The sequence below is a fragment of the Gossypium hirsutum genome, chromosome D10, assembly GCF_007990345.1.
Source record: "Gossypium hirsutum isolate 1008001.06 chromosome D10, Gossypium_hirsutum_v2.1, whole genome shotgun sequence".
Taxonomy (NCBI): Eukaryota; Viridiplantae; Streptophyta; class Magnoliopsida; order Malvales; family Malvaceae; genus Gossypium; species Gossypium hirsutum.
Window position 1 is genome coordinate 53,104,493 of NC_053446.1, and position 13,765 is coordinate 53,118,257.

At 32.1% G+C, this 13,765-nt stretch overlaps 1 protein-coding gene across 1 annotated transcript; it reads left to right on the forward strand.

Moving 5' to 3' along the window:
• Positions 1–394: 394 nt before the first annotated feature.
• Positions 395–1,197, forward strand: LOC107915087 (calcium-binding protein CP1). Its single transcript, XM_016844204.2, has one exon. The coding sequence runs from the start codon at positions 524–526 to the stop codon at positions 1,013–1,015; it is 492 nt and encodes a 163-aa protein (XP_016699693.1). The 5' UTR covers positions 395–523; the 3' UTR covers positions 1,016–1,197.
• Positions 1,198–13,765: the final 12,568 nt, after the last annotated feature.

Here is a 13,765-nt window from a genome sequence, read left to right on the forward strand (position 1 = left end):
AAGAACATTGACGGGAAGAAGAAGAAGAACAATTTTCATTTGATTTAAATTTATCCTTCATTTAATATCTAATAATTGTATTATATTTACGAATTTTTAGTTGAAATATTTGGAGATTGGAATTTTAATCTAAGAAAATATTTAAAGTATTTCTCAAATTTACTTTAATATAAATTCAAATATATTTTCATCTTTCAATTAAACTATAAAAAAGAAAATACTCGACCTTTCAACAATTTAGTATTCGTTGTTAAATGAGGTCAGTCCATACGTGGGCAGGATGCTAACATCCCACGTGCCTGCGTATCTTACACCGTGTTTTACCTTTTAAAGCCTCCAATATCACGGGCCCCCACTCTCAGCTCTCTCTCTCTCTCTATATATATGAATTAATAAACCAAAGGTTCCCTAGCCCTTTCTCTCAAACCAGAAGCCAAACTTGATTTTCCTTAAAAAATATTGTTTTGACCCTAAGAAAGCCAACCTGTTTGCCCGAAATTTGAAGGAGAGGCAAAAGAAAAAAATGTGTCCATCGGAGAGAAACTTAAGTCGGCCGGCGAAGGCAAAAAGTTCATCGACGGAGTTCAGGTCGGCGTTCGAGGTTCTGGACGTAGATCGCGACGGGAAGATCAGTAGAGAAGATCTGAGGATATTTTACTCCGGTTTTTGTAGCGGGAACTCTGGGTTCGATGACGACGAGATGATTGGGACAATGATTTCGTTGGCGGATTCGAACAGCGATGGGTTCGTGGAATACGAGGAGTTCGAGCGTGTTTTAGGGTTGTCGGGAAACAAGGCGTCGGGTTTTGGGGTAATGGAAGATGTTTTTAAGGTAATGGACAAAGACGGCGATGGGAGACTGAGCCATGAGGATTTGAAAAGTTACATGAAATGGGCTGGCTTTTCTGCTTCCGATGAAGATATTAAGGCAATGATCAGATTAGGCGGCGGTGATGGAAACGGTGTTTCTTTCAATGGTTTGCTTAAGATTTTGGCCCTTAATTTTGCTACCTAATATTATGTATCAAGCTTGATTTTGAGCATTTTTGGACTCTTTTCCTTCTATGTTTTAAATTTTGGTTGACATGATGAATCAAATTAATAATAGTTGAAAAAATAGAAGTCTCTCTAAAATAGGGATAAAAAAGGGAATTATTTCTAGATATTTTGTTGTTGACAAAAAAGCATTATCATTTAGCAATTACCTATATTGTTGATTATTTTGTTTTGATACTTTTCAATTTGTGGTTGCCTCTTCTCTCATTGAAAGTGCACCCACCAATATCAATATGTTTTAATATATAGTTTTAAATTTATTTATATTTTAAACTTAAGTTAGGTAATTTAATGATTATGTCTACTTTAATATAATAATTCATAAAAATAAAAAATTGATCTAAAATAACAAAATTTTATGACCATCATTATAGGCTAATGTTGTAGCCGAGCTGAACTTGAATAATGGGTAAGTTAGAGGTAGAGCTTAATTCAAAATTCGAACCTCATTATTTAGTTCTAGTTTGACTGGAGTATTAATTTTTAAGCTAATTTTGATTAAGTTTATTTATCAATTTTTACGTTCAAGTTTGAACTCAAGCTTGATTAATCTTATCAGTGATTAAGCTTTTTCTATAAGGGTGTAAATATAATTTGATAATATAAAATAGGTTAAAATGAAAATCTTGATTAGGTTCGTGAGTTGTTCAAATAAAGTATTACAAAACTCAGATTTGGCTCAATGAACACCACTAGTTGCTCAAGCTTAGTTAAAAAAAAAATACTAAATTGAATTTGAGTTGGTTTCTAATCGAACTTGAATAGCTTGAGAGCACTAATGTTTCATTTAAACATGAGTATAGGCTAAATCTAACACAAACATGTATTTTCAAAGTGAGAAGGAACACACAAAAATAATTAAAATATGGAATAATATTTGATGCACAGTTGGCGGATAAGTCTGCATCATTAGTGAATAATAATATGATACATCATCATTAAATTAAAAAATTATGGAAGACTTGAAAATAAATATTAATAATTTTATTTAAACATAATTAAAAATTAATCACAATTATTATAAATAAATATTAATAAATTTTAGATTTAGGATCTTCAATTTAAAGGTTTAGGGCCGAGTCTTGGACTTAGGGTCTAAGGTATCAGGTATAGGTTTCAAGGTTTTAGAATTTATTTATAAGTACTTATTATTTAATTATGTTTAAATAAAGTTATTAGTATTTATTTATAGGTTCTCCATTATTTTTTGTTCTATTTAATGATGATGTGTCATGTTGTTATTAACTGCTGGTGTATGAGACATAAGCATCGATAGTGCATCAAGTATAGAGATCTCACCATTATACCTAATGACTAGAACACTCACCTCCAAATTCTCCTTCTAAGGACTTGGGAAGTAAACACTTAATAATGTTTACAATTCGGTTTGCACTCTCTCACAAAAATAATTCCTTAACGAACAAATTAGAATGCACTTAATAAGCTCTCATACATTCAAACCATAATCAATCGAAGATCTGATTTCCAAAACAACAACATAGTTTTGATCGATCCTCCACATTTCAATTGTTGATTTGAATCACTCAAATACAATCCAATCTTCAAAAACCAATGATTGGTTTCTATAAATGGATCATAGTATCTTCAATAATGCAGCATATTAACATGTAGATTTTCTTCATTAAATTATCAAATCAAATAAGAGAAGTATTTATACTACCTCAGTGTCAATCTGCAGTTGGCATTGTCGAGTGCCACTCAGCATCAATTAGCTCATCTTGCCTCAACATATGCCATTTTGAGTGACATTGTTTTAATTTGTAAAATATTGATGTGGTTTTTTTTTGTATAACACACGTTTAAATTTTTGAATAAATTTTAATTTATTTATTTTTAATTATTGTAATTAATGTAATATAGTATTTGTTGTTTGAATTCTATACATAATTAATGCATAATTTAAACATTTGTAGATCAACAACTTTTTAATAATATAAAAAATCTTTTGAAATCATAATTAAAATATTTGTACCATATTGATCCGATGGAATCAGCACTTCATGCAATTAGGGATTACGATTTTGCACAAGCAGTGTGGAAATCAGTTCTACCACGATGGTGTAGGGTTTCTTTCTTCAACTTACCAAGAGATAAATAGGTTTTATGGAATATACAAAATGAAGGTAGTTTACTAGTTCCTAAAGGTGAGCGGGCTACTTTCTTTTGGATTACCTGTTGGTTCATTTGGAAATATAGGAATGCATTTATCTTTTAATGCTTCTAGTAAAGTAGTTCAGAACTTATTAGCTCAAACTAAGTCCTTGGGGGGTTAAAGGGGTTGTTAACCAATGGGCGTGTATGACCATAATAGTTGGTAGATGGTAGCTACTAGAGACAAATTAGGTTAAAGTCAACGTTGATGGATAAGTGTAAAGAAGTAACCCAAAGGCATCTGTAGAAGGGACAGTGAGAGGGCCTAGTGGAGGATGGTTGGTAGGTTTCAAAATGGTAATAAGTATGAATGATATATTTTAGATTGAAGCCAAAGTGATCCTTGAAGGACTGAAATTGGCTTGGAATAGATGATTCAAGCGAGTTGAATTGGAAAGTGACAACGCAATGTTGATTGAGACTATTCGGAGGGGTCTGGCACCAATAAGTGTGTTGATGAAATCAGGAAGATACATGGTTGGTGCTAAAAAACGTGGGAAGTCAAACTTCGACACATTCAGCGGAATGCCAATAAAGTTGCTGACTACAAAACTAAGGCAAATGAAGGTGAAATTGATTAACTAGTTATTCTGGAAGACCCATCGCACTATGTGAGAGGCTGGTTGGAAGAAGATATTAAACAGTCAGTGTTGACTATTGATGGATTACACTAGGATTGGAGGTCGTTTAGTCATGTTCTACGTTTATGATCTACCAAAAAAAAAATAACTTTTGTACCATATTTAATGTACAAAATAGCTTTACTTAAGTTAGTTAATGCAAAATAGTACTCTTCAAAATAATAATTAATAAACATAAAAAAATACATCAATTATTTTGATAATTCAAATATAGTACTAATAAAAAATTCTTAATCATTATTAAAGCATTTGTTCAAATTATAAAAGTTGATATATCGTAAATTAAACTTTTCACTAATTAATTTTCTTTTTCTTTTTCTTAATAGTTGATAAATTGACTATAATAACTTGCAGTTATGATATATTATATTTGATTATATAAATGCATTATTTATAAACTTTTATATATTAAATATTAAGTTAATTATTTTATAAATAATTAAAATTTTCTATTTGAAACTAAAGATTTTTTTTTATATTTTTGTTAATGAAAACATATTAATTTGAATATAAAGTAATTCAATATAAAATTTAATTTTTTATTCATTATATAAAATATTTAAAATTTTTCTTAATAAAATTATAATTCTTATTTATAAGTATGATAAATTATCTGATTAAGTAAATTTATTTAACCAAATATTTTATTAAAATTAAAATTCCTATTTATAAATATGATAGATCCTTTATATAAAAAAAATTATAATGGTAAACTAAACAATATTTTACTATAAACGATACGTTTATAGGCGGTCGAAGACAAAACATAATAAAACATATTTTTAAATATTTTATTTCAATAATTAAAAATAATAAATTAATATAATATTAAAATTAATAAAACTATAAAGATATACTTTCAACCATGCCTTGCCTTATCGCATTGCATGCAACCCTTGTCTTTGGATTTCTTCCCTCTCTTCTCCTTTCTATTCAAATGGGTTCGAGTTGATTTGTTGATGTTAAAAATGAAGACGAATCAGGGATCCATGGGAAGATTATTGCTGCTAATTCGATGATGGTATGATAATATTTGAGTGGAGATTGTAATTCCAAACTCCCCTCAATTTCCTTTCCTCTAAACAGTTTCTTATCCAGCCTTTATTATTCCCAAAACCATCTAAGCATGGTGTCATGACGATGGGAGTAAGTTTTTTTAAAACATTTGTTCTTTTAATAATAATCATCATACTAAATAATACTTAATATTAATTAATAGTAATAACAGATAACAATATAGTTTTATAATAATTAACCATATAATGATAACATGAAATTTGAACCTTTCCATGCTTCAATCAAGCTTGATTCAATTTTGACCCAAGTAAAAAATCTTTGATAAGTTGTTTTGTAATTTCTTATGGGGAGGGTCAACGGAAAGGAAAATGATTCATTGGATTAAATAGAGCGAGGTTTGCAAGCCGTCCGACTTTGGAATACTTGGTCTGACACGTACTAAATTAAGAAACATGGGCTTGTTGTTTAAGTGGATCTAAAGGTATGCTAATGAAGAAAACTGCCTATGGAAGAAAATTATTGTTGCTATTTATGAGAGTAGGGAAAGTAATTTGCTGCCGCATAATTTGTCACACTATAACAAATCATGGGTATGGAGAAGTATTGTGCATCCGTTGACTACAAATGATTCTATTAGGAAATCCTTTGTGGATAACCCTAAAATATTGGCCGGTAATGACGAAAAGATTAATTTTTGGGCTGGATGCTGGGTAAGGGAGTTCTTGCTCAAGTCTATTTTTTCGAGAGTTTTCGCGCTTGCTGTTAAGAAAGTTGGGAATATTGTTGATTTCGGTTTTTGGCTTGATGAGAAGCGGGTTTGGCATGTGGAGCATAAAAGACCCCCTTTTCATTGAGAGAAAAAGCAGTGTTTTGCTTTTATGGGTGTGATAAATCAATTCAATTTTTGCAAGGAGAAGGCCGATATGTTAATTTGGACTAAAGTCAAGGATCGCCCATATACCCCTAAGACCCTTTGTTCGTTGGTGTCAAGTAGGGAGAACCAAAGGGCGAAACTTTGGAAATTAGTGTGGACAAAACTTGCACCCCGAACGTGAAATTCTTCGTTTGGATATTGGTGCATGGTAGAGTTGCTAATAAATCTGAGCTATCCAAGAGAGGTACCATTTCTTTCAACTCCAATATCTGTACCCTCTGTTGTAAATATGAGGAAACTATTGATAAATACGGCAAGAAATATGTTCCATTTGGATATCCAAATGGCTCATCCAAGAGACCCCAAAGATTTTTTCCTATCATGGATGTTCGCTTGTGTGGATCATAATTACGTTGGTATTGAGAGATTAGCTTTTTTGCTACAACTTGATCATTATGGCTGTTAAGAAATATGTTATATTTAAAGGGTTGATAGTTGATAAGAAGCAATTGATATTCTTGATTAAATCCATATTGGAATGGTAGAGTAGTTTGAGGTGGTTGAAATAGCACAATCCCATATCTAAAAAATACAAGGTTGTAGAGTGTTTGTGTTATTATAAATAGAGGTAGTTTCTCCAACTTTAAATCATCCCAAAATTTGTCATTTCCTTCATAAGGCAAAAATTTCCCTCCTCTATTTGGATTTTTCACTTGTATCTTTTACAGTGAAATATATTTGGTAGTGCCTAAGGATGTAGGCGTAATTTGTTAAACCTCATTAAAATTCTGGTGTTCTTTATTTTATTTTATTTTTTCAATGTTTTTTAGGGTATAATTGTAGTGATATATTGTGCTATTAAATTACATTGGAGGGAGATTCTATCTAGAAGGTTGGGTTTTAAGCGGGACCGTCTACGACTTATCCGATTTTTTCTAAGAATTGAACCTAGTTTTATTTTCTAGTACAATAATTTACTCTTTTTTACTTTATTCGCACAACAAATGGTATCAGAGCCGAAAATTATTCGAAGTATGCTCTATGGTTGTGGCTTAAATTGATCTTCCATATTAGGAAAGATTTCCTTGGGCACATTGAAAGATTATGATTGAAATGTTAGATAATCCAAGAGCTCCAACATTGTGCATGTGGGTGAGATCGGAAGTGACAAATACAAGATTGGTAGTGGAGATCTTCGATGGCATAGGCCATTTTGGTATATGGCAAAATGAGGTTCTAGATGTTGTCTTTTATCAAGGTATAAACATTGCCATTTGATGAGAAGAAACCAGATGATATGAAGGAGAAAGATTGGAAAATTATCAATCGTTTGGCATGTCGTACAATTCGGTCGTGTTTTTCTCAAGAGCAAAAGTATGCTTTCTCAAAGGAGACTTTTACAAATAGATTGTGGTTGAAGAAAGTTTTTTGAAGAAAAACAGTCAAAATAAACTTCAGGTGAAGAAAATGTTGTTTTGCTTCACTTATGTTCTGGGTACCACTATGAATGATCACATCTTCAGTTTTAATCAATTAGTCACTGATATGGAGAATATGAATGAGATCTTCAAATATGAATATTTGGCTTTGAGGTTGTTAGAGTCACTTCTTGAAGAGTTTGAGTTCCTCAAAAAAAATTTACTTCACGGGAAAGCTGATGTATCTCTTAGTGTGATATGTGCTGCTTTATACAGTTATGAACTAAGAAAGATGGAAAATCATAGAAATTCAACTAGAGATGTAAAAGCTTTGGTAGTCCAAGTTCATCCATAAACTCGGAGTAAATTTTATAAGGGAGATCCAAGTCAAAAGGAAAACCAAGTAAAGATAAGTATGATTTCTGTTGATAAAAAGGAAACAGGAAGAAAGATTACCCAAAGTTGAAAAATAAGGGTAAATTTGATATAGGGAAACTTGTAGTAGAATCAAATGTAGCTAAGTGTGAGGATGAAGATTTAGATTTCTCACTTGTTACATCAGTAACTGGCCATTCTGATGTATGGATATTGGATTCAGCTTGTAGCAATCATATGTGTCCTCATTTGAAGTGGTTCTTTGATTTTAAAGAACTAAAAGGGTGGATATTCCTATACAACAGATAATATCCTCTTACCACATATAGGATTGGTTTTATTCAATTGAGAAATCATGAGGAATCAATCATAATATTACATGATGTTCATTATGTACTAGATTTGATGAGGAATCTCATTTATATGAGAACTTTAGAATCAAAAGGTTTCGAAGTGAGAGCTAAAGATGGTTTGATGAAGATTATTTTTAGTGCACACGTGGTAATAAAGGAGGTTCACAAGAATAATAACTTGTACCACTATCTGGGTAGTATAGTTAATGGGATAGTTGCTGCGACATCAACTGATAATCGAGAGTTAGAAGCACTCAAGTTATGGCATATGTGCTTGGGGCATGTTGGTGAAAACTTCTTGAACTTGCTCATAAATCAAAGATTATTGAAAGGATTAAGAACATGTAAATTGGATTTTTGTGAGCATTGCATCAAAGGGACAGACAAGGATGAAAGTTTAGGACTGCAATCCATGATACTAAAGGCATCTTGGATTATGTTCACTCAAATGTTTGGGATCCCTCTAAAACAAACTCTTTGGAAGGAAAATATTATCATGTAACTTTTGTTGATAATTATTTCTGAAGAGTGTGGGTGTATACAATGAAGAAAAAGGATGAAGTGTTAAGAATTTTCCTTAAGTGGAAAAAGATGATGGAAACTCAAACGGGTAAAAGGATAAAACACCTTCGTACAAACAGTGGTGGAGAGTATAGAAGTAGTCCATTTTGCAAAGATTTGTGAAGAAGAGGGCATCATCATAAATTTCACTTCCAAATTTACACCACAACAAAATGTGGTGGCAGAATGCATGAATCGAACGTTATTGGAGAAAGTTCGATATATGCTATCACATGCTGGATTTGGTAGAGAGTTTTTGGCTGAAGCTATAACATATGCATGTCATTAATCACCTACCATCGACTATAATTGAAGGAAAAACACGAATAGAGAAATTGAGTAGAAAGCCTGCTACAAATTATGATTCATTACATGTGTTTGGTTTCGCTAGTACTATCATGCTAAGGAATCAGAGCTGGATCCAAGAGCTAATAAAATAGTGTTCTTAGAGATCACTTCTACCATAAAATGTTTTCTCCTATGGTGTCCAAACATGAAGAAAATTATCTTCAATAGAGATGTCACATTTAATGAATCTACCATGTTCTCAATGGTACAAAGGAAGCAGTCAGATGATACTCATAAGTAGGTGGAGTTTGAAAGAATGGTGATTCCAACAAATGAAAAAGTTAATGATTCTCATATGGTAGAAAGAGACTCTAGTAGGGAGGATCCAATGGAAGAAAGAGATTATAGAGAAAAGGAGGTTCAAACCTAAGGACTTTCACAACAACTTGAATCAATTGCAACTAATAAGCCAAGTAGAATAATTGAAAAGCCTATTCGCTTTGCTAATATGGCAGCTTATCGATTCCCAATTGTAGCTGATGTCATTCCTGCTACTTTTGATGAAGCAATTCAGAGTTTTGAAGAAGAAAAGTGGAGGATTGTCATGAATGAAAAAATACAATCCTTTCATAAGAATCAAATTTGGAAGCTAGCTAGTTTACTGAAGGGAAAGAAGACAATTGGGTGAAAATTACTGTTTGCAAATAAAGAAGGATTTCTTGGCCAAGATGAGGTGCGCTACAAATCAAGATTGGTGGTGAAAGATTATGCCCATGTAACGCCCTTGACCCAACCCAATCTACCGAATACGAATCTCGGATCTTACGCCTTATACAGATGTAAACGTCTATCTATGAGTGTAACAGAATCTCTTATGGCCTGCATTATATAGTTACATTTACAACTCAATAAAATTTTAGACTTTCCTACTTTATCTCTTTGTCTACTGTGTACATATTGAATTTCTACTTATGTGAATTATGCGCAGACTTTGACGCGCCACTTGTTTTCCTCTATATGCATAACTGCCCAACGCGCCGCTTTCTTAGTGTAGCCCTGACATCATCCCTCAACACAAAATCCTTTATAACTTAAAATAGAAAATAATGTTTGTAAATTCATAAGAACTTAATGAGCTAAACCTCAAAATACCTTTTTCATTTACTTTATGTCGCATATGTTATTTTGCACATCTATGGGGTATTTCTTGACTTTTCTTCCTTATTTGACGGGTACAATACTGAGGCTACCATTTTTCTTTCTTTAGAACCATTTCCCTTCTCTTAAGCGTACTATACTTAACATCTCATTACCTTCTATATTCTTTCTTAAATCTTATCTTTACATAATCCTTAGCCTCTTGATTTACCTTATTATCAAATTTAATATCTTATTACATACTTACTAATCTTGTCATATTCTTCGAGTGGGGTAGACTACGCCCAATACTTTACTCAGAATTCGTCTAGATCTTCCTTACTTTAGTGCACTCTCTATACTTACTTTTAACTTATATCTTTTCATCACCGCGTACTCTGATGCACATTAGCCTTTCTATTAATCCCTTGTAACTATACGAGGTTCACCATTCATTAGGTGTTCGTACAAAGGTGTTGTCTTCAAATGGTCATCACGAGATCTGTTCTTTAGATTTCACCACGAAGATGTTCCTTTCCAAAGATAGCCATATAAGCTTTCTTTTCAGAGTCTCACCACAAAGGCATTCTTTTAATAAAGATAACCATAAAGGTATCCTTTTAATAGAGATAGCCACAAAGGCTCCATTTAACAGAGTTAGCCATAAATGCTTCCTTTAATAGAAATCGTTATAAAGGCTTTCTTTTAACAGAAACAGCCATAAAGGCTTCCTTTAACAGGGATAGCCATAAAGGCTCACTTTTAGGGGAATTGCCACAAAGACATTTCTTTAGGTTGCACCACAAAGACGTCTCTTTACGAATTACCATAAAGGTATTTCTTATCAAAGATGTGCCACAAAGGCATTTCTTTAAATAGAGATAGGAACAAATGTGTCCTTTTACAAGAGATTGCCACATAGGCATTCCTTTAACATTCAGTACTCACCACAAAGACTTTCCCTTCAGAGTATTTCCACAAATGCATTCCTTTAACAGAAACAACCACAAAGGCTCACTTTTACGAAAATTAGTGTTTTTAACGATAGAGATTTGCCTAAACTCACCGTTGTGATATTTAACCCTCATCGTTGGTACTCACCCAACTGTCCTTTAATTCTTTTCCATATAATGCCATAGCCTAGCCATGGTCTTACACTATATGGTCTTCAAAGTGTCATGGTCATGGACTTGTCCTTATAAGAGATTAGTGTTTTAAGTCTGGACGAACCCTTTTAGACAACTCCGGAGACAGACACAGACACTTCATCCGGACTCATACTTAACAAACTTATTCACATTTGACTTACTCATGACAGACTCTTTCACAACAAAATTATTCATGCCTTTGATGCTTTATGAACCAACTAAAAATGTGATTAAGGTAAGTGCCCCTATCAATTAATAGTATAGCTACAGTGAGCAAAGATATTGTTCCCACGAAGACTAAAAGTACTAGTAATTACTGTATTTCTATTATTCAATCGAATAATTCGAGTGATTGATTAAAAACTAAACTTAACAAAATAAATGAACTAACGAACACGAAAAAGAACAAAATAGGAAAATAATCGGTTAACAACCAAGAAGCAAAACAATACCCAGGAAAGAATTCAATTAGACTTCATATGTCACTATCAATCTAAATTACACAATTTCTTTACTTAGTATCTTGATACGTAGAAATCCCTAAATTATGCTAATATCTTTTTTGAGAGTGAGAGCAACTGACTCTAAATTGATTAACTAAAATTTATTTCTAATTAAAAATTCTATTATCGCATTAACTTGATCTATGGATTCCCCTATTAGATATTGACTTAATCCGATAGATTTATGTCGTTCTATTTCTAGGATTGCATGTAACTCCACTCAACTATGCAATATCTGCTCTTAAACAGTGTGTATTCCTCCTCTGGTTTAAGCGCATCAAACATGGATAAATAATCTAGAAATATCAAACCAAGAATTAAGTACCATAATTGAGAACAAGATCTAAGTATTTATTGCGTAAAATAAAAATCAAATGACAGAATCCATCATAGGGTTCATCTCTCCTAGGTATTTAGAAAATTAGTTCATGCTTGAAAATAAAAACATCTAAGATACAAAGTAACCGAAAGAAATAAAGAAACCCATGATAATCTTCTAAGAAATGAACTGGGAATCTTCAATCTTGATAGAGATCTGCTACAGAATTGGCTTCAATGGTTTTTTTGAGTTGTTTTCTTAATTATTCTATGACGACCCTCTCTTATATTTTTTATGTTTGTCATATATACGTATTAGAATGCCCGAAAAATCTAAAAAACACGATTTCCCACAGTTTAGGGTGCAAATTCATGAAATCAACACGACCTACACATGGCCATGTGGTAGCCCGTGTGGCTTAAACGACCTTGTGGACAAGCCGTGTGGAAGGGTCAGCTCGTGTGGCTCATGTAGCTTGCTCCGATTTTTTGATTTTCACTAATTTTCTCCCAAATGCTCTATTAAACATCAAAAAATGAATTTAAAGAATAAGGAGCATAAAATTCACACTTAACATCAAATCATCACCCAAAAACGCATTAAGAATGAGGTTAAAATATGTTACTTTTAGCACTTATCAAATATCCCCAATCTTAAGCATTTGTTTATCTTCAAACAAAATTCTCAACCCACATTCAAGTTAACTTATCTCAATTTATTGTTTTCACCGATAATGTCTTACGATAATTACAGATAATCATGCATTAGAAATTCACACTAAAATGACACTAAACAACATAAAAAATCCAAGTAGAGAATTTTAAGCTTTAAAAACATTAGACATCTCCCTTATCTCAGTAATTACCTGAAATTTAAAATCAACAAGAATTAACATCCTCACTAAGGATTCTCTCAAAGCACTCAAAGTGTTTAAGGTTTAAGTAATATGCACTCAATAGTTGAACAAGAAATGTCATTACCATAGGCTTGCTTGAAAATCAAATCTCCACCACTACATAAATGAGATGACACGTCAATCAAAAGGTCTTAATTAGGTTTTAATGAGGCTTAGGTTTAGGGTATGGAACATGTCAAAAGAGTTGATTATAATCGAGAGTTGAGTTGACAAGTTACCAAACTTGTAAAAAAAATCAGATGTTTAATTAAAAGAATTTACATCAACAAGAAATAAAGAATGAAAATGAACATTTCAACTGAATATGAAACTAACGATTCAAGCTCAATCAAAATTTTAATTTCTATTTTTTAATTTTTTTTATTTTTTAGAGTAAGAAATTCATCAATACCAATAATAAAACATAGTTAGGCAACTAAACAAATCAAATCACAACAAAAAAAGGTAGTAAATAAGAAAGAAAATTTTAGAACATCGACATGGGTTACAGGTTAACATTAATGGGTGAAGAAATAAATTTGTTAGGATCAACGGGGTTTACTAAGGATTAATTTAATAGGTAAGCTAATTAAAGGTTAGGCGGGTTAAATCCTAAGTGCCTCTATCATCTCAGTATATCAAATCAATAATGTGGTCTCGACATGCATAACTGAAGCAAGTTCTAGAATAACAAATCGAGTTGATATACTCACAACAAAAAACAAAATGAGCACAAAATAAAATAACCTCTTCATCCCCTACCCTTAGCACAAGTTCACCACTACCCACATCAATAGCAGTTCTAACAATGGCTAAAAATGGTTGACCTAAGATCATGGGTACCTCAACATCATCATTCATGTCCAATATAACGAAAATCAACAAGAAATATAAATTTATCTACTTTAACAAGTACAACCTTAATGATACCTTTAGGATACTTAATTGATCTATCAGGTAATTTAATACTCATCCTAGTTGGTTTTGATTACCAAAGACCAAATTGTT

Excerpts from the sequence above, each read along its gene's own strand:
- LOC107915087 (XM_016844204.2), top strand. The coding sequence starts at position 524 with ATGTGTCCATCGGAGAGAAACTTAAGTCGGCCGGCGAAGGCAAAAAGT.